This window comes from Leptonychotes weddellii, chromosome 1 (assembly GCF_054177405.1).
Source record: "Leptonychotes weddellii isolate Sample4059 chromosome 1, ASM5417740v2, whole genome shotgun sequence".
Taxonomy (NCBI): domain Eukaryota; kingdom Metazoa; phylum Chordata; class Mammalia; order Carnivora; family Phocidae; genus Leptonychotes; species Leptonychotes weddellii.
Genome location: NC_138369.1, coordinates 69,390,392 through 69,413,254, shown reverse-complemented (window position 1 = coordinate 69,413,254; position 22,863 = coordinate 69,390,392). Strand labels below are relative to the sequence as shown.

Sequence of the window (22,863 nt, the reverse complement as noted above, 5' to 3'; positions counted from 1 at the left end):
GTGGAACATAAGGAATAGCATGGAGGACATTAGGAGAAGGAAGGGAAAAATGAAGGGGGGCGGGAATCGAAGGGAGAGATGAACCAGGAGAGACTATGGACTCTGAGAAACAAACAGGGTTTTAGAGGGGAGGAGGGTGGGGGGATCAGTTAGCCTGGTGATGGGTATTAAGGAGGGCACATACTGCATGGAGCACTGGGTGTTATAGGAAAACAATGGATCGTGGATCACCACATCAAAAACTAATGATGTATTTGTATGGTGACTAACATAATAAAATTTAAAAAATTAAAAAAAAATAAATAGTTAACTGTTTTGGTTAAAGAACAGAAACATTTACTCAATACCACCCAGCTTCCTCTATTAAAGTGTACACCGTATCTTCCATTATTTCTTGGAAAACCCTCAAAACTAAAGAAGGGGCTGACCACAATTAAACATAGTTTTTTAAAAGATTTGATTGATTGATTGATTGATTGATTGATTTATCAGAGAAAGAGAGAGCACAAGCAGGGGGAGTGGCAGGCAGAGGGAGAAGCAGACTTCCCATTGAGCAAGGAGCCTGATGTGGAACTCGATCCCAGTACCCTGGGATCATGACCTGAGCTGAAGGTAGACACTTAACTGACTGAGCCACCCAGGCATTCCTAAATATAACTTTAAAAAAAAAAAATTCCCTTTGGTGTCAGCTATGTGGCTACAAACCAAGAATCTATGTATATGAGTCAACAATTAAAACTAAGTTTAGCATCAGAAAACAAACTCCCCCCAAAAAAGGAGCTGCTTTTGAAAATTACATCTGTAAGGTTTACTAAGCTAAGCTGAAGCATGGACTGTTCCAGACGGTTTTGCAAAGTAAGATCTACATGGTGGTAGTTATACATGGGTTATCTAATGCATCTGTCTGACCCTTATTTAGTCCAGCAATCTGGGATTCCTTTGAAATTATGAAATAAATGGGAAATGATCATAAAACTTGAGGAATTTATGGCTACTTTCCAAACTCTCTTTTCTAAGAACCATTAAATTGCTTCCAAAAGAAAAATAAACAAAAGCTACACTTCAAGAGAGTAGATCACATGAACTCCAGAGAGTTCCAACTTGCTACTCACCTATTCTTTGGCTTTCCTATGAATACACAAACTTCTGCTTCATATTGCTTTGGGGGTTGCAAAGAACTGTGAAGTAGAAGTAAAAGAAGTTACACACCGGATCCTTGCTACTCAAAGTGTGGTCCCAAGACTAGTAGCAATAGCATTACCTGGGAGCTGGTTAGAAAAGTTGAATCTCAGACCCTGCCCCTGACCTGTCTGAATCAGAATCTGCATTTGCAATCCCCAGTTGACTTGTATGCAGGTCACAATATGAGGGGGTCTCTGAACTATTTTTATAAGAACACTGTAAGTTCTAAAACTCTTTGCCTATATACTTTTCCAATCTTTTCTGCCAGCTGATTATAGGTTTCACAAGGACTAATTATAATTATAGCTAACACTTATTTTATTGCATGTGTGCACTGAATATGTAAGTTACTTTATTTTATCCTAAAATTATTGCTTCTGAGATGTATTTATGACATAGGGCAGTGATTCTCATACTTGAGCCTGCATCCAGAAGCACGTGAAGGGCTCTTTAAGACACAGATTGCTCAGCCTACCACCAAGTTTCTGATTCAATAAATTTGGGGTAGGCCACCGAGAACTGGGTGTACCCAAGTACTCAGGTGAGGCTGATTGGGACCACTAATACAGAAGCCCCAAATATAAGTATCTGTCAATTCAACTACCTGGGTCCACAGCTCAGATGCAGACTAATTGTCAAAAAAATTTGTCTAGTCCTAGGAGTTCTTTCTGGGCCTCCCTCCTTCTCACAGTTGCTATGGCTTATTTTGCCTCTTTTCTCAAGCTACCTGCAAAAGACAATGCACTTTCCCCATCTCTCCTTCTCCTGACTGTCCCTAAGTCTGAAATGTTTTGGCTTTGATGTTATCAGTGCTAATTACTACACAGTGATGGGTAATTTTTGTGTGTAAGAAGTATTCCAGAAATTTCACAAACCCTTAGAGTTTATTCCCCTGACTTTTACTTCAGGTTTTAATGGGAATTAAGTTCCTATTAAATTCTTGGAGGCTTTATGTTCAAATAATTCAGAGATACTTCAAAGAAATAACTAATTAAAATTCACATCTTTGTAAGAAAAAGAGATTGTTGAAATACTTCCACCTACATTACTTCATTTGCCTCTGTCAAGAATCTCATTAAATAGGTAAGGTAAATAAAATAATGCCACAAAAAATTAGGAGGAACTGAAAACAAATTAGCAACTGAAAAATAAATCTTAGTTTAGGGAGATCCTCCTTTCATAATAACCATATTTCCATCTTTTTCTACATGTTCAAACAGGGCCCTAGTTTCAAAACTATGCAGTAATTGTTATATGCGTGTATATTATATGCACATTAGTTTTATTGTTTTATTAAAATAAACATTTCTCAGTTGGAAAGTTGTGTTCAGATTAGATTTTACCTAAAGGAATCAAGCGTTAGATACTTGGAATAGCATCCCCAGAAACATAAAAGAAGGAAAAAAGGGTTTTGGGGATTTTTTAAATCAATAATTAGTAGTGAAGGGTGCCTGGGTGGCTGAGATGGTTAAGCATCTGCTTTCAGCTCAGGTCATGATCCCGGGGTCCTGGGATCGAGTCCCGCATCGGGCTCCCTGCTCCTTTGGGAGCCTGCTTCTCCCTCTACCTCTCTCTCTCTCTCTCTGTCTCTCATGAATGAATAAATAAAATCTTTAAAAAAAATAATTAGTAGTGAAAATTCATGCTTACTTTTCTTCTCCCCTGGTTCTGAACAGGAATTTACATAGAAGGCATGCCCTTTGCATTGAGTATTAAGTAGGAGATAAATATTTTTAATTTCTTCCTTCAGGCCACTAACCCAATTAGTCTGCTAACACATTAAACTACAGAAGAATAGAGACAGTGGTTAAAACATGACTTAACAAGCCTGCTGTGAACCTACATATTAGTTTTTAAAATATATTTAACATTCAAAAAGGAGAATCCAGAACAAAATTTAAGTAAATATAACTACTGGAGGTTTTAACTTAATCTGAGCTGTACTCTATGTAAAAATACAGACCTACCCAATCATGTATAAAGCGTGTGTGGGGTGGATCCCTTGGGAGATGATGTGACTGAACATTGAGACTCCTGGGAAGGCTTTTCTCACAGGGGACTAAAAATCAACCATTTGGGGAGCATTGAAGGGAAAGAGTGATTCCCAATTTATATCTATTTAGATATAACTAATATAATTCAGTTATAGTTATTTTTAGCACTTTCGTCTTTTAACTTTTATACTAAATTTAAAAATGATTACTCACCACTGTTACGGTAAGTTATGAAGAGTTCTCTTTAACATTTTTTGTAAGGCAGGTCTAGTGGTGATGAACTCCCTCAGCTTTTATTTGTCTTTATCTTTCCTTCACTTCTGAAGGACAAGTTTGCCACGTATAGCAGCTTGGTTGGCAGGTTTTTTTCTTCTCAGTACTTTGACTATACATACCACTCCCTTCTGGTCTTCAAGGATTCTGCTGAAATATCCACTAATGATCTTATGGGAGCTTCCCTGTATACAAGTGACTTTTCTCTTGCTGCTTTCAAAATTCTCTCTTTAACTTTTGACAATTTGATTATAATATGTCTCCATGTGGGTCTCTTTGGATCCATCTACCATACAATCTAGGAGTTCCACTTCTGAGTACATGACAAAAGGAAATGAAATCAGTATCTCAAAGAGATATGTATACTCCTATGTTTTTTGCAGCATTATTCATGATAGCCAAGATATAGAAAAACCTAAGTGTCTGTAGACAGAAGAATGAATAAAGAAAATGTGTATGCATTTGGATTATATATACAATGGAATATTATATGTCTGGATATAAATATAGAATGAAATATGGTTCAGCCTTAAAAAACAAGGAAGTCCTGCTATTTGAAACAACATGGATGAACCTAGAGGACATGATGTAAGTGAAATAAATCAGACACAGACAAATACGGTTGGCCCTTGAACAACATAAATTTTAGGGGCACAAACCCCCTGTGCAATCAAAAATCTATGTGTAACTTTTGACTTTCCCAAACCTAACGACTCATAGCCTTACTGATAACATAAACTGTTGGTTAACACATGCTTTATATGTTATGTTTATTATATACAGTATTCTTGCAATAAAGTAAGCTAGAGAAAGGGAAATGTTATTAGGAAAATTATAAGTAAGAGAAAATACATTTATAGTACTGTAGTGTAAAAAAATCCACATATAAGTAGACCTGCACAGTTCAAAACCATGTTGTTCAAGGGTCAACTATACCACACAGTCTCTGGAGGCAGAGTTAAGATGGCAGAGGAGAAGGGTACTCTAGGCTTGCCTCATCCCCTGAACAAAGCTACATAAACATCAAATAATTTTGGACACCCAAGAAATCAATCTGAGAACTAAGAGAGCAAAACTGCACAACTAGAGGTAGAAAAAATACTATATGGGAGACGTAGCAGAGTTACAAATTAATATCTAAATGTGCTAATCATAGTAGCTCTGTGTATTAATTCAAATGTTCCTATTTGGATAATTCAGTCACTTTCAGTTTTAATATTGTCTTTCAACTTAATCTCTGTTTCCTCTGTTCCTGTCCAAGAAGATTTTGGTATTGGAGCAAGTCTGAACAAATTTGGAGTAAGGGTGATCTCTGGCACCATGATGATGGTTTTTGAAAATCTGCTGGTTGATGTCGATTGGGGTGCTGTTGGTCGGGTACCCATCTTAGGGTATCCTACCATGTACACTGCTAAAGTTCTGTTATTATAACTAAAACTCATTTCATTTCTATCTAGAAGAGGAACAAGAATATCTGCCTGGCTAACCTGACCTTATATTGATTCATGTTAATGCTACAAACCACTTTGAGTCTCTGCTACATCATCAAACCAAAACCAAATCTAGGATGTGCAAAACCAAGTCTAGCATGTGGGCATTCCCTGCCTCTTCCCATGCCAGACCCCATAGCAACTCAGTTATGTATGACTTCACCATGTGGAGACATAGGGAAATATCTTGAGTTTCTCCTCCCATCAGAAGAGAACTAAGCAAAGCTCTAGTGTGCAACCTAAGCCCTCTTTTTCTTATCTCTTTACTTGTCGCAAACTCACCAGACAAAGTAGAACTATTCTGGAGTGAGTTCTAAATGAAGTATGAGCTAAGTTTCTTTAGGCCTTAATGCTTCTATAAACATCTCTAATATATCTTACCTCCCTGGGACTTCTTGTCTCACTTCCATATACCTACCCTATACCTACCCCCCTTCTTTAATTTTAAAACTTCCCTGACTTACATATGATAAACAAATATGTGGTACTGTTCATAATAATAAATAACTCAGAAATATTTTAGATCACTTTATTCTGCTTTAAATTTTCAAAACCCTTCAACTATTGGATTACTAAGGCCATATCTCCAAAGGAAACAAAGAGCACTCCTCTTCCAATGATATTAAAAGAAATATGTTATTTATTTGTTTGTTTTTTGAGTATGCTGTTTGGTTAATACAATTTTATTGCAACTGAATCTCAGAGAAATTGTGTTATAGCATATGATATTTGGTGGTGGGTTTTTATATTAAGTTAATAAAGGCAGTCATTAAATAGCATATCAAGGAAAAGATATTTGTAAGCATCATGAAATAAGTCAATCAACCTTAGTATGTGATGGCAATGACAATATCATTGATAGTTTGGTAAAGAAATCATTTCAGGATCAGATATATTGAATGTAGGGATCTTCACTTTGATTTTTAAAATTTCCACCTCAGAAATACAATATAGTTAAAATGGGCCCTGATGCTTATAATAGTGAGAATACTGTACATTATTAAGATATTTCTAGAACTAAAGAAATTTCTTAAGGAAAGTCTATTTAAGAAGGAAAAATATTTTATGACAGTAGGAATAAAAGCCTGATAGCAGGAATTATGAACATCATAACACTTTCTTTTTTTTTTTTAAGATTTTTTATTTATTTTTATTTGAGAGAGAGAGAATGAGAGAGAGGAAGTACATGAGAGGGGGGAGGGTCAGAGGGAGAAGCAGACTCCCCGCTGAGCAGGGAGCCCGATGCGGGACTCGATCCAGGGACTCCAGGATCATGACCTGAGCCGAAGGCAGTCGCTTAACCGACGGAGCCACCCAGGTGCCCCGAACATCATAACACTTTCATTAGTCATGTTAGCAAACAGGGTCCTTGAATAGTTGAGTAAATAAAATGTGTCTGACAGGATTATAATAAATTAATATTTATTGAGTACCTATAAGATGTGTTAGGTTGTTCTGACACTATTCTAATTTATTATCTCAAAATCTGACCTCTTGACTAAAAGATTTAAATAATGAAAACATTTCCACTACTCATAAAATTGTGATTTTTCAGCATTTAAAAAATGAATTTTGAGATTAGTAACTAAGTATAATTCTAAACCTCTTACTGTCTTGATAAAAAATGATGGTAGCAGAGGACCCTCCATGTTTGTTGAAATAAAATAAAAATAATATAGTTTGTTATTAATATTTTTAATTTGAGTTTCTTTTACATTTAATAATAGATGAATTAAACATAGGAAAGTTACCAGTAGTCAAAAGAGTATTCACTTAGCTCAGGGTAAAAATCAATTTATTAAGTATAAGCCTTGAATTTTAGACAGGAGATCAAATGAAAAGAAAAAAACTAAGACCTCTTATCTCAGTAAATCTATTGCACACAAGAATATCCTGGAGGTAGGGACTCTAGCACATATGTGGCTGGTTAAGGTAAAAAAGTAAAAGAGACATTACAGAACACTCACCATCAACAAATATTGACAATTATATAATAAGTATTTTTCAGGTAAAAATGTAAATGTAAATGACTCTAAGAAACAAGCTGAGAGTTCTAGAGGGGAGGGGGGTGGGGGGTGGGTTAGCCTGGTGATGGGTATTAAAGAGGGCACGTACTGAATGGAGCACTGGGTGTTATATGCAAACAATGAATCATGGAACACATCAAAAACTAATGATGCAATGTATGGTGATTAACATAACACAATAAAATTTTAAAAAATGTAAATGTATTTCTAGGAGAAAAAATTACCACCATATGAAGACAACATTCTCAACAAATGAAGATATAAAAAGAAAAAAAAACATACAAAATATTGCTGAAGGAACTAGTTTGGGATAAAGTATATACACTTGGACACTCTTTTATGATTAAGTTGTAAAATTTCATGGTCAGTATGCCAAACAAAAGAGCAAGAGCAGATGCAAACTGTGGTGTACATAACCCTCCTACCCCTGCACAGATGGATTATCTGTCCTCAAATTACCTACAGTGTTCCAGACCCACTCACAACCACCAGAACTAGATTTAGAGGGAGATAAACATTTGGTTTCATGACTTGTAGATATATGAGAGTCCCTGAAACATTGCTGAAAATATAACAAGAAAACACTTTGATTAGTCTCTTGGGTTTGCAATTCATCTTTCCCCAGCACATGTTAAAATAAAAACAGATGGTCACTAAAATGCCTCTATAGCAGAGCTTTTGCTGCTGAATGAAGTATGCAAATTAGGCCATGGCCATCTCATTACTCTTTCTCTTCCTTTACCTCTTATTGATTTTCTATTTCTTCTAACTAAATGTTACTGGAGAATCCCAATTAAAGGAACTTGGAATGCATATCCAGGGAATTTGAATTTTTAAGGAAAACACAGGGTGATTCTGAATCACGTGTTCTAAAGACCGACAGAGAAACACTGTCTTAACCTTTCAAATTCTGGCTTGGCTTGTCCCACTTCATTGAAATAAGTTTTCAAAGACACCTGCCATTTTACAATTTTCAGATCTCCAATATAGGTTGCCTTTCTCGACCTCTCTGAAAAAAGCCTTCAGGATCCACTGGTTAACCACATTCTTTTTCTGAAATTTTCTCCTCCTTTGGCTTCTGAATCCTGGAGCAATCCTAGTTGTTCTCCAAGCTTGAGAGGTGATGTAATGTCATGAATATGAGCATAGACTCTAGAACCAGCTTGCCAGGGTTCAGGGTCTGACTCTAGTTAAGAGATCTTGGGCAAATTACCTTGTTTCAGTTTACTGATCTACATAATGGACACAAATAAACTATAGTAACTCACAAAAATGTGATTTAGTATACATTTAATTACATACCAAACACAAAGTAAATTCACAACAAATATTACTTATTATTTGTATTTTTGACACCTTCATTATCTTAGGATATTTCGCTTCCTCCTATAGAACAAGAATTAAATTTTAAGGTTGCTTCCCCTCTTCTTTCTTTTGGCTATTTTATAACTCCCTCAGCTATAGTTCTTCTATCAATGAGATAAAATTCCATTTAGTATCACAAACTGAGTAAGTATCTAGGTCAAATCATCATCTTTGCTACCAACCCTTCAATCAGCTTTTCCTCTGTTCAGTCTTAACATTTAACCACACTACTCTAAACTAATGTAACAATAGTCACATAGCATACAAACAGGGTTCTAATCTAGAATCTTGCTAATTCTTCATTCAAACTGTATTCACTATTTTATTTCTCCTGCTAGTTATATATATTGCACCAATTTTCTTTGTTAGAAGATAGTAATCTTCTTTGGAATTGGGAAATATGAATTATTTATCAGAATTACTATTGCATACATGTTTGTTTAATATATGTTAATGAAGTTTAATATTCTCACATTAATTCTGTTTTTATTCCTCTCCTTTTGAAACTATACTTGTTGTACCTCTAAGTCAATGATTAGTTCATACAATCTTCTACACTTGTATACTTTTATTTAGCCATTGAAATAAAATCTTAAAGGAAAATCACATGTGTTTTTTGTCACATATTCTCTCTGAAGTAAAATCTTGAATTGAAATCTACATTCATTTTTTTCTCTCCTCTAAAGATTGGCAAATCTTAAGCGACTAGTAAATATGTCTTGCTCATATCTTTGATTTCAACACTGTACCTGACACAAGTAGTTGGAAATGGGCAAGCATATGTAATCTGTCTTTCATCTTTCTACCTGTGTACCTAGTGTCAACCTCAATCTGGATAGTCTTGACACCCATTTAAGTTTCCCAAGAAGAATCTAACTACATATAAAATGTCAGTAAACAGAACTGTCTTTACTGAAGATTCCACAGGTGAGACATAAGAGAGAATTATAGCACACATTACAAAGTTAACAAATTAAAATTTCAGACTAGATAAGTCTGTCCCCTCCATCCCCTTGTCCCTGACCCCAAGAAGATATTCATTTTCCGACCTGTCTGGCTCCTAGTCCCCAGACTCATTTGCTCTTCACTTGTCTACAATTAGTTTGGGCAGGTCAATTATACCCCATCTCTAACTGCAAACCAACATAACTAAATTCATCACAATGTTCATCAAACACTGAGCTGCGCCTTTGAGGCTATTTCAGATTAATCTTAGAGGTATTCTAAAGTTTTGTTAGAAATAAAATTATAGAGCTTTTTTTCCCTACCTCTGTGGGTTGCCATATTTGTGTTTAGATTCAGGGTTTTACCTCATTCTCATCACATTTTTGTTATATCTTCCAGAAATTTCTATTTTACTCTTCATTGTGCAGTGCTGCTATGGATTTTTTTACTTTTGTTCTCAAATTTCTTGTGTCACATCATTGCAATTTTGGAAATAAGAGGAAATAGATGTGTCTAGTTGCTATTTTTGAAAATTACTTTCTTACCTTTTATTCAAAGACTTAAAAATTAATATTTTGGAAGTCTATTTAATGAATCTTAAAAAAGTGCCAACTTAAAAACACACACACATACACATATGCTCATATTACTATTTAGTGTTTCTGAAAAACAAGCACAAAATGATGAAGCATGCTATGCCTGGGGTGAAGCTGTAGAAACTTCCCAATGCCAATTTAAATAGGGCTGGCCTCTACATGCAAACTAACCTGTTTAGGAAAGGGAAATTCATACATAAAATCATCCCGTTTCCATTACCTACTAGCTCTGTTACTGTGGGCAAATTACTTCAGGGAAAATATAAAGGAAATAGAAAAATAATGAAAAAATATGTACTTTCAAACATAGAAAATTGAAAGTGATTATTTTCCTAAGACTGGAGAATAGAAACACTAGAACTGGAAGAGATTGCTGTGGAAGTAGTTAGTGACTTAAAGGGGCAAAAGGTGAGGAAACAAGAGAGAGTTCAAACTGTGCTAAACAGATTTGAAGTTTTGATGCACAAATGAATTATTCTGCATCCTCAGTTTATGCTACCACTGCTAGAAGCTCCCAATTCTTCAAACCGCCCCAAACAGACACACACATATACACATAGAAAATCTCCAATAGAAAACTGTTACATCCCAAATAAGTTCTATTCTCAAACTAAATGGCATGCATTTAATTCATTTTTTTTTTCTTAAGGCTATTCCTAGTGGCCATTTCACCTAATTTTTCATGAATAACAACAGTCATGAAGAACTAGAGTACCCTTTTTCCTGGGCACAGTTGCCTACTGGGGTGGTCTCCAGATAGGGGTCATGCTGGATTATCAGCCTCAGATTATAAAATGTCACTATTATCCAGTAAAGAGGGGTTTTCTTAGAGATATAGACTGGATAAGAAATCTCTGTGTTGACAAAGATGCTACTATTCAATGAAATTAATGTTAAGCCCGGGTGAAACATGTAGCTAGTGGCTAGAATTCCACCTGTTTGAAATGATCAACGTGTTTTTCTTTTATGGAGAAAAAAAAAAAGTTGGTAACCAAAGCCAAAAACCTACTCAAAATTTGAACATGATAAAACTAGCATTTGTCATTTTCTCCCATATTTTTATCCTTCAATGATAAAAAAGAAACTTGGATCACTCAAACAAGAACAAAATGTCTTATTACATAATGTTGGACAATTTAATATCAGCATTTTTTCATTGTCTCCCCTAGGCTGAACCTTCTAAAAGTCGAGAAGAGAGAAGCTTGAGAAAAGCAACATTCCTTATTGCCATATCACATTATGTCATATACTAATATAGATAAGATATTATTTAGAAAGCAGTTATCATTATTTAGTAAAATGACCCCAAAAGGCATCACTACTAATCCATAAATATACTAGTAAGTTCTAACTAGTCCATGGACATTCCACAAAAGCAAAAATAGTCCTTGGAAATCAAAAGGTGAAATGAATTTTTATATAAATGAGAAATTTATTATAAAATCAAGGCCTGAAGTAACAGAAAATTCTATGAAACTATTTTGAATTTTTATTAACTACCAATGTTGCAAGAGAAGGCACCTCTTCTAAATTGAAAATCCACTGACACTTTAAACCTCATCTGGGACAATCAATGGAAAGAGAAAAGAAAATAGATCAGTGAGAGCTTGAAAGGAAAATTTTATTTAGCTTTTCGGTTAAATAAAAGAAAATTTAATGCTAAGAGGATAGAAAAGGTGACAATATTCTAGATTTATGTGTTACAAAACAATGAGCACCGAAAGACTCTAGAATACTATTAGATAAAACTGAATTATTTGATAGCAGTTTCAACCCAATAAAAATGGAAAACCAGGCTTAATAAAATAACTCAAATATGACAAAGGTATTATGAATAAAATAAAGTTGTCACAATAGGTCAACTTGTTACTCGATCCTTTAACAAGCTTTAACAACAGCTTAACCATGGTGAGTGAGCACATGAAATTGGATTAAATTAGTTGGTCATAGAAACTTTAAATACTCTGAAAGTTTTACGCTTTGTTATATGTATTCCAAAATGCTCTTATGAATCAAAGGAGCATGTTTATGCTAATCTTCAAATTTCAGTTTTTAGATAAAAGTATACTTTTATCTTAGTATATTTATATACTCTTAGTATACTTCATTTTAATACTCAACTTTATACTTCTTGAAAATCTTATTAAAACCCTATATACACAATAAAAACCTCAAGGTTTTTCCATTATAGGATATATCACATAATTAGAATATAAAGTGACAAATGCGAGCAAAATCTCAACATTTAGCCAGAAATCACAATTCCATTATTAATTTCTTCAGCGTAATTTTAAAATATGCATTCATAAAAAGGTGGTGGTATGCAAACACCATTATATTATCATGCATGTAATACTGTACATCCAATATTGCTTACTCATATTTATTTGCATACCTGATAGAATTGTGACAATTTAGATGAAATTCTCTCTGCAGGACTCTAGGCGATTTTCATTTTAGTTTTGTACATTTATGAATAGTCCAGATGGGACAATATTATTTTTATCATCAGAAAAATAATAGTCATGGGGGCGCCTGGGTGGCTCAGATGGTTAAGCGTCTGCCTTCGGCTCAGGTCATGATCCCAGGGTCCTGGGATCGAGTCCCACATCAGGCTCCCTGCTCCTTGGGAGCCTGCTTCTCCCTCTGCCTCTCTCTCTCTCTCTCTCATGAATAAATAAAATAAAATCTTTAAAAAAATAATAATAGTCATTTGCAGAACTTAACTTCTAAGTAAATAAATAAAGATGTTTTCCAAAGAGAAAATTAGTAAACCATGCAGTTTGTACTGGAATTTCTTTATAGCTTTCATGAGAGGGTGAAGCATGGAATCTCTGGAATATGATAAAGTCTACACATTTAAGCAACTTTTAACTACAGAATACCCTTTTGCCACTTCTGTATCTTCTCATCTTTAAAAAATGTGCAACAAAAAGAAATGTATTTCCGGAATAACAGTGATAAATTATAAAAGACCTATTAAATGACTCTATTCTCTACAAAATATTTTCAGCAGTTATTTGGTAAAGAGAATTTAAGGAAACTCAGATTTGTTGTAATAATGTAAGTTAAGTAGTTTAAAAAATAACAACTCAAAAACATAAGAATACATCCAAATGTAGGATATAATTTTGTGACACTAGAATTTACATTTACCAGAGAAATTTGTATGTTGCTGATAATGGAGACAGGTGACTTTATGGATAGAATCATTTGGTAAGTGTTTTAGTCCCTTTGATTCCTGGCTACCTTATTTATAAAATAGAATAATATATTCTTTGCAGAGTTGTTGATTGGGGTTTAATAGATGATATATATAAATCACCTGGAACAATAAATACTAACTCACTTTTGCTCTCTTTGCATTTTTTTATCACCACTTATATTTAGGCATCAAATAGACAATACAGATGGGGGAAAGTATTATATTTTGTTGCATTTGCACAATGAAGCATATTATGCATATTACTTATTAAGATACAGCAAGCATTGGTGGTGTCTTAGGTAGATTTCCAGGAAGTAGATGCAGATGATTTTGTGGGCGAGTCCTGCAGTCCATTTTGCAAGTATGAACATTCAAGAAGAAGAATAAAACAATTTCCATACCTTTCTCTAAATAAAAATGATAATGTTCTCAACTAAGAATTTATAGGATCCTTTATTCCTAGGAATTCCATTTTTAGCTTGGTTTCTGTGTGGTAAAGGAATTACCATTAATAGATATATGGCTTGGAATTGGGCTCCTTTCTTATTCGTGAACAGGTCTAAAAACGTACACTTTTAGAGTGGGGAGGTGGAGGAATATGTATAAGAAATAATATGTTTCTATATTAATATAAGGTACTAACGCAATTGTGAGTTTGATTGCCCATAGTAAGTTCCACCTGCAGATAAAGGTGAGCATTCCTCTGAAGTATCATTCCAGACCAAACTAATATGACCTAAACCAAGTGTTCTAACTAATTCATGGTTGTTTTTAAAGACTTTTACTAGAAAGAGCCTTGGAAAAAAAATATGAATAGAAAATGTAGCAATAAATTTTGTTAAGCACCATATTGATCAATGCATTGTTGGCAATATGATAGGATTTTTTTTACATTCTCTAAAATGATTTCTCTCTTTGAGTAAAGAAAGACACAGTTTCTGCAGAATATTCATTCTTAGAAGGCAGTAGACTTCAGAAGTGCAGGTATGTAAATGAATAAGACCTGAGTTTGATTGCTAGTTTGACCATTTAATAGTTGTATGACCTTCATCACACTATTTAATCGATGTTATCCTCAATTTCCACATTTATAAGAGGAAGATAATGGCAACATCTCGTGATTGTAAGGAAAAATTAAACAAGAAAATGCATATAAAGACTTTACCACAATACTAGCCCATAATAAATACACTGATAAAATGATTTTAAAATAATCAATTTGAGGGAACTCATTACTATTACTAGGATTTGAAAATTTTTGACCATTCTAAATTTTGTCTGGGACTGGCTCTGATTTGAGTTTCTAAGGCAGGCATGACTGACTTTTGTCCTGGTTTCTTTCTATGATATCATTTATTATTCCTCCAAAAGAAGTTTGTCAATATAAACATAGGTAAAGGAAAACACCAAAGCTGCCACCATTATCTCCAACAATACAAACTTAAAGAAAAACAACTTGAAATTGAATCATACTGTGCTTAAGAAGGTTTTACCTAAATGTCAAACATAAGGTTAAGAAGTTCAAAATAGAGGCTGTGAAATATATATTTTTAAGCAGGACTTAAGAAACACATTCTGTCTCACTAGTTCATCTTATACCTATAGAATTTAATAATTCTCAATTATTTTCTGATGACTATTTTTGTTTTGTTTTTACATGTCTTTGACCAATAACATCCAAGATTAACTATTTGCAATACAGTAGAAAGAGAAATATGGAGTCCTTTCTATTAGACTATTTTAGCTTAGCCATACTAAAAAGAACAAAGCAAGGTAGAAATAATTTCCAATTTAAAAATGTACTGTTTTTCTTCTCATTATTTGGTAGCCTTGAAGCGAACTACAAATTTGTATTAAAAAATCTTCATGATGCCAAGTCATGAGAACAGGTCAAAATTCAGTCTCATTTTTAAGTGCCATTAAAATTTAGACAAAATGTATCTTATTTTTCAAACATGAAGTATCCAACCAGAATACAAGATTGTAACATTTTGTTTGCTATTGATTTAGCTTTCCTAAGGAATCCACCCCTCCTCTCCCTCACCTCTCCTTGCTTTTTCTAATAAAGTTGCATTTGTTTCCAAAAGTATTTTTGTACTATTTTTAAAATCTGTTTACTCCAAAACTCAACATACACTTTCAAAAAGTATTCTAAAACAATTAAACTAACAAATGAATAGAAAATGTAGCAATAAATTTTGTTAAGCACCATATTGATCAATGCATTGTTGGCAATATGATAGGATTTTTTTACATTCTCTTAAAATGATTTCTAATACTAATACATTTGCTAGTATTTTCACTAGCAAATTTAAACAATCTTTAAGTACTGACAGATCATACTTTATTGTTCAAACACCTAGTTCATAAGATATGTATTTTGCTCAATTTAACTGCAATCTTACTAACCAACTGAAGCCCCTTAACATGCAAAAACAAAAACTCTAAATATTGTTTTATATAAAATTTAAAAGGATGTCCATTTCCAAAAAAACTACATTAAAGGTGAACATCAAGGAACACTAACGTCAACTATTACAAATTATAACAAATATCTTAGAGGGTCATGAAAACAATCCTAATACAATTAAATATATACCACAAACAAAATTTCCCCTTTTCATCCAAAACGCTGTGAGAGATTATTTAATGTACTGTGCTGATAAAGCTTTTATTTAATGTTCTGTCCTGGTTTTAAAAATAGATTAGTCTATTCTTGTGTACATCTGCAGGTACACAAATAACTTAAGCTGATGATGTAAAATTGAGAATATATTTTTAGAAAAACTTACCATTGTCATTCTTCAGCATCCCATTGCTCAGTTGTTTTAATCTCTTTTGATGTGATTTGCCATTGTAGTGGATTTGTGCTTGAGCTGCCGAATTCAGCTGAATGTTACAAACATTGCACAAAGTGAAATTGGTATGTTTCTTTTCTCTTTCCGGTTTTTCTTCAAAGTCATCAGGTAAAAATTCAACCTCACTTTCTCCATCATGTGCACATGTGAAATCTAGGACGCAAAGGAATTTATGAACAGGCTGATCAAGACCTCCAGATTCTTTCATAGTACTGAATTGGGTAGCAAATAAGCATTGTTCTAGATAATAAGAATTCAAAATTTCCACTTCCTCCCTTTTTAGTGCATCACTTCCATACTATCTAAAGTAGTTAGCTTCTTTAATGGAATACAAATGAGAAACATTTCACTTTGCTTTTTCTATGTCAGATAGTGGGTTAAAGGTCTGAAAAGGGTCTAACATACATTTTTTCATTCAATCATTTGACAATAGAATAGGCACTATAGATTTTCCTGTCTCATAGCTGAAGAAACTAAGGTTGAGAGTGGTTAAATAACTTGCCTAGGGTCACACAGCAAATAAATGGTACAGTAGGAGAGCAGTTTTATTAATCTTCAAATCCCAAATTCTTCATCATCTTGTTCTCTAGCATGTATTAATGTATTAGATATTTCCCTTTTGATTCAACTAAATAACTTTCTCTTGTTTTTCTATTCCTTGCACATTAAGTAAAGTCACTTATATCTGGATGGATATATCCTACAAATACAAAAATGCTGAAATTGTTTCAGTACCTAAAATTTTATATTTTATACCTGGAGCACAAAAGAGATTCTGAATACCCAAGGTATCTTCATAAGTAGGGTGAAAAAAGTGTAACTTATCTATGGATTACAATGGAATATATTATTTTAGGGTAAATATGTGCTTTGTATACTCAAATCCAACAGAAAAGGGCCACTGATAATTCCAGTACCTCTGGCTTTAACATGGTAATAATTAACTACTGCAATACATATTTTACTATTCATTTAGAAATTACTTAAAACAATGGCTCCTTTCTAAAATTTTTCTATGTTTTCACTACGTGGGACTCTGTACAACTCTTTTGGTCCAGGTTTGGGACCATTCCAACTTTCCAGATTTCTCAAGGATTTATTTTATTGTCATTGAAAGTATTGGCAGAGGAAAGCAACAATTATTTTAACATGCATTTATTAATTGCCTACTGTGTGGCAGGCAATCTCCTAGGTGCTGGAGATAAACTGATAAGCAAGATGAGGATGGTCCTTACCATTATTCAACTTACTGATAATGATAAGAAGGTCATTAGAAGATGGGCTTTGGCATCAGGTGAATGAGATAATAAATGCTAAAATAATTTTAACAGTCAAAATTTTTCTACTAAATCAAGCCAAATACCTAATACTTGAATCAAAGAATATTGAAGTATCTAATTTCCAAAAGGAGTAAAAGCATATAATTCATACTTTTGGGAGGAACAATTTATTTAAAATATGTTAACCTCTTTTTAAGAAGGAAGCTTCATCTTTCTTACTCAAGTAGCCCCTATTACAAAATATTAAACATATAATTTAAGTGGTCATATTGAAAAGAAAATAGATTTCGTGAAATGATTACATAATCTTAGTTAAAGCAAAATATATTTAAAAATTAGCTTTTCTTATTTTATTTTTTTAAGATTTTATTTATTTATTTGAGAGAGAGAGAGCACAAGTGGGGGGAGCGAGAGGGAGAAGCAGACGCCTCACTGAGCAGGGAGCCTGATGTGGGACTCAATCCAAGGACCTTGGGATCATGACCAGAGCTGAAGGAAGACATTTAACCAACTGAGCCACCCAGGTGCCCCTAGCTTTTCTTATTTTATATTAAAGAAAAGAATTTAAGTATCTACTCCAGGTTTGTATTCAGAATGTTTCAAAACTTCTCTTGTCTAGAGCTGATTTATATGTTTAAAGTCTTTTATCTCAAATACCATGAAAAAGATTAAGTAAATGATGGTGCATTCAATCACTATGATATTAGGGTGCCTGGGTGGCTCAGTCGTTGAGCGTCTGCCTTCGGCTCAGGTCATGATCCCAGTGTCCTGGGATCGAGTCCCACATCGGGGCTCCCTGCTCAGCAGGAAGTCTGCTTCTCCCTCTCCCACTCCCCCTGCTTGTGTTCCGTCTCTCGCTGTGTCTCTCTCTGTCAAATAAATAAATAAAATCTTTAAAATATAATAATAATAATCATTGTGATATTATATAGCCAATGAAACAGATCGGAAAAATTTGTAACATGGGAAATTCTTTCTATATAATTAAAAAACAAACACAGGATGTAAATTTACAAATGTTTACACTATGTAAAACACAAATAAAACTTAGAAAAAATGATAGTAGTTGATTCTGAATGGTGAGATTAGAGTTAGCTTTTTTCTACATCTTTTTCTCATTTTCAAAATTTTACATAATGGCCACTTACTATATTTATTATTTTAAAAATCAATATATTTGGGGGCGCCTGGGTGGCTCGGTCATTAAGCGTCTGCCTTCAGCTCAGGTCATGATCCCAGGGTCCTGGGATCGAGCCCCACATCGGGCTCCCTGCTCAGCAGGAGGCCTGTTTCTCCCTCTCCCACTCCCCCTGCTTGTGTTCCTGCTCTTGCTGTGTCTTTCTCTGTCAACTAAATAAATAAAATCTTTTAATAAATAAATTAAATAAATAAATAAATAAATATCAATATATTTGAAAGAAATAAGCCAAAAAAAGAGAACCTGTATCCTACTGAATGAATGGTAGGTTTGTCAGAACTAGGCCAAACTACACAGACAGTCCCAGTACATGAGCCTTTGTGATACATCATTTTTAATAAATATATGCCTGTTTGGAAGGAAACATTTTCTTCTTGATTCACATTTCCACCTTGACCTAGAAAATAAGAATGTCTGCCAACAATTTAGTAGGAGAAAATACTGGAGAAGAAATTTTCTACCAAGGCTATGAGATTTATTTGCTTACACGTGAGGGTTTCCCTGATCACTAAAGAAAGTGAAGACTAGGTCACCAGAGTTGATAATAATTTTGTACTGGGAGGGGGAGAGGCAAGGATAACAACTCATAAAGGAAGTAGAAAGTAAGATATATTAACCATGTGGCATGAACATTAGAAAAAAAAGGAAATCCTGAATAAATTCTTGTGACTGGGGTCACAAAACATTTATAGAATTTGCAAGAAAACAGCAATGTTTCAAATGGCACTCTCTAAAGTAGGAGGTGATATACATAAGTAATTTTTTAGTCCTCACATGATAAAATTATCACTTAACTTCTGGAAGGGAAATTTTGCTCATTTGAGTTTCACTGAGAAAAAAAATTCAGTAGTCCTACATAGGCTTTAGGTAACTAGCTTGGAACCCAAACTATTTTATCAATTAACTCATTTTTTTCCACCTAACCTCTATCCCTCAGAACCACTGAAGACACTTTGAAAGTCTGTGGCTTTACATAATAATGTGGATCTAGCCTGTATCATGTAATAGGTTTAAGGATTAAAATTATCCTAGGGATGATTACTGTAGGAATTAGGTATTTGCTTGCATGCATGCGCGCACATGTGTGTGTTTTAAATTTTGTAAACAAAAAGTTTAAATTAATCCTATGATCATAGAAATAAAAGGTGGGGTACATAAGAGAACTCGTCTGTGGTAAACTATATTAAACCATGTATCTGAGCATAATTTGAGAAAAATAAAAGTGGAAAAAATAGTTTTCCTGGGAAACAATAGGGTTCTTGAAGTTGATTTATAGTACATTGTTTTGACCCACTTGGGAACCTTCTGAGGTAGAAGCTTACATGTCACCACTTGAACCAAAGCACCAGCTTTTGGTGTTAAGACTATCCTGAAAATTGCTGATCTTTTCTTCCCCACATCACCCCCAGGGTAACAGGTCATAACTCTGGTGGATCCTAAGTTTGGTGTAACCCAACTTATTAATAATCAAAAGTTGGGGAGTACACATAGAAGCCAATTGAAGGAGGTCCCAATGACCAAAGCTGGAACAACCAACTAAATACCATATTATTGGATTATAGTCCAAAGTATAAAATACTTTATACTTTAAATATAAAATATCAAAGAATACATACTGATATTAAAAAATAAATGGGGAAGAAGATGCAAACCCCCCATGAAGAAGTGATCCAAATAGTTTAAATAGATACCCTTCCTCAAGAAAGATGGAACATTACTCCTTATCCCTTAAGAGCAGGCTATACTTAGTGACTTGCTTCCAAATAATAAAGTAACTCTATAGTGGGAAAAACTTGACAAACACTACCTCAGCTATGTAATCAAGGCTAACAACAGTGATAAGTCATGCTGACAGCATGTATCCTTGATATGATGTTTTGAGAATGGTTTTTCACCTCTACATGTCTTTCTCAGAAAAACACATAACCCAAGTCAAAGCATGAGAAAAACATCAGACAAAAAAATGAAGGACATACTACAAAATACCCGACTGTTACTCCTGAAAATTGTCAAGGTCATCAAAAACAAAGTTTGAGAAATTATCACAGCCCAGAGGAGCCAAAGGAAATATTAAAAGTAAATGAAAGGTGGTATCTTGGATGGAGTCCCGAAAGAGAGTCAGAACACTGGGTTAAAAAAAAAAAAAAAAACACACAGAAATAAAATCTAAATAAATTATGCAGTTTCATTAATATTAATATATTATTATTAGTCCATTAGTTGTGACAAATGGGCCATACTAATCTGTCAACAAGAGAAGAAATTGGGTTGGTGGGGTATATGGGAACTCTAGTAACTTGGCAACTTTTCTACAAATTTAAAACTATTCTAAAATAAAAGATTTATTTATTTTAGATTGGGGAAAGGTCAGGGACCATTCTCTCTCTTCTTGATGCATCAAGCCAGAATTTCTTTGGAACTTCTGTACACTGGGAAAGAACTAAGAAAGAAGCTTCTCTTCTTTTCTTCATCCCTCACTCATTTATTTCCAAGCAGGAAAAATAATTGTGTGATTGGGAGGGTGAAGGAAAGGATCACCATCTCATGCGTGGCCAACCATCTTGGCTCTGTATTTTAAATTCACTTAAAATTACATTTTCTGGGGTGCCTGGTTGACTCAGACAGAAAAGCATGTGACTCTTGATCTTGGGGTCATGAGTTTGAGCCACACGTTGGGTGTAGAGATTACTTAAATAAAAATAAAACTTTTAAAAAAATTACATTTTCTTCTCTTCTCAGTTGCGATATGTGAACTTAAAGTATAAAGGCTCACATCCTTGAATGGAAGGCCCAGAATTTTCCAGCTGCCCTGCATATAACTGGGGAGGTAAATGCAATTCAGACAGGAAAGGGTGGGAAATCCAATATGGACCACGGTTCCAAGCCATTTTCTTGAATTCAGTTTGCCTGTTAAATAATCAACCAACTCCTTAATGAAAAATTTAACACACCTTTTGAGGCCTTTTGTCTATTTATGATAAGTTCCAATCAGGATGAAGAATAAGCTATACACACACACACACACACACACACACACACACACACACTGTTATCCAACCAATCTCCATATTAAGAATTCAGAAACTCCATTTTTGGTTAGTATTTCAACCCTACCAAAACAATCAACAACCATTAGCATAAAATTAGAAGCATTTACAGGAGTGTATATTATTTGACAAACAAACCTAATTTAATTGAGTGGAAAACTTTCTCTACAGATAATTTTGGTGTTTTATTTCAAAGTTAACAAGCCAGGTTCCATTGTTTTGCCCATGGTTGCCTTTAGCCCTTGTTCTTGGATCTGCTACCTTATCAAACGGGTAAGCCTTTAAAATCTTCAAGAATCTTAAGGTTCTACAATATTATGAAGTGGCAGTAGATCACATCTGCCAACAGGCAGTTTAGCGCACAATAAACCATACTTTAAAAGGGGTTTTACAAATGACCTATAAAATCATACAATAGTAAATGGCATAAATAAACTAATCTAAATGATTATTGTTTTTTCAATGGCTTCTACTGCCATAGACATTTTTTAAATGAAATAGAGAGGGACTTATAATATAGAACACATTTAGCACAAACCAGTTCCCATAAACAGTGACATAACTAAATAGCAAACACTAAAAATACCTTTAGAAACCTTGGTATGACCATGTATGTAGCAGTCATTTGTCATTAGATGAAAATAAAATAAATATTTGATCTACAGTTATGAAAAATGAATAGTTCAGGTGGATAACAGCTGGCTACTAAAAAAAACTGAACTCATAAGTTTAACTGATAGGCAGCTTTAATTCTTTGAGTTTTGAAAGTACTTATACAAGGACAAGAGGTGATAAATTTTGTCTATTTTTTTCAAAATCAATTTCTTTGAGAAAATAAAAGCAAACATGTAAATACTATTCAAATTTTTTAGAACAAACTTTGTCTGAAAAGAGGAATCTACTGATATGAAGTTCCCTACAGAGTCTATTATATTATAAAGAGCTTTCTCAATTGCTTTATTATGAAAAAGAAAAAGTACTTATTGGAGAGGACATGGAATTCTAGACCATTTCAGTTAAGGAGAAATTGTACTTTGTACAATCTGTATAAATCCTTATAGAGTTTGTAATTCATTCTTGCATGACTTTATTGACTGGCTCAATAAAAAAGAAGGTAAAAAATATAACAAAGATTTAATCATTATTTTGAGAATATAATCTCATAACTACAACTGTAAGATGGCATTCTGAAGAAACATTTCAAAGGTCATATTAAAAATCAGAGAAAAGTTGTGAACATCTTGAATAAGTATTCACAGAGCAAAATACTTAAAAAAAAATAGTACTATACTACTGTTACATGATTGGATACTGGTTACTTGGAATAAAATTTCCAGAGACAATATTCTTTTTTTTTTTATTCTTATGTTAATCCCCATACATTACATCATTAGTTTTAGATG

General features: G+C 33.8%; 1 protein-coding gene across 1 annotated transcript in view; it reads right to left on the bottom strand.

Annotated features, from left to right (window-relative positions):
- Nucleotides 1–22,863, bottom strand: part of ZNF385D (zinc finger protein 385D) — a 750,122-nt gene that overhangs the window by 516,776 nt on the left and 210,483 nt on the right. Inside the window, exon 2 of the mRNA XM_081829883.1 lies at nt 15,870–16,088. Within this exon, the coding sequence (XP_081686009.1) occupies nt 15,870–16,088 (219 nt within the window). The remainder of the gene's footprint in view (nt 1–15,869; nt 16,089–22,863) is intronic.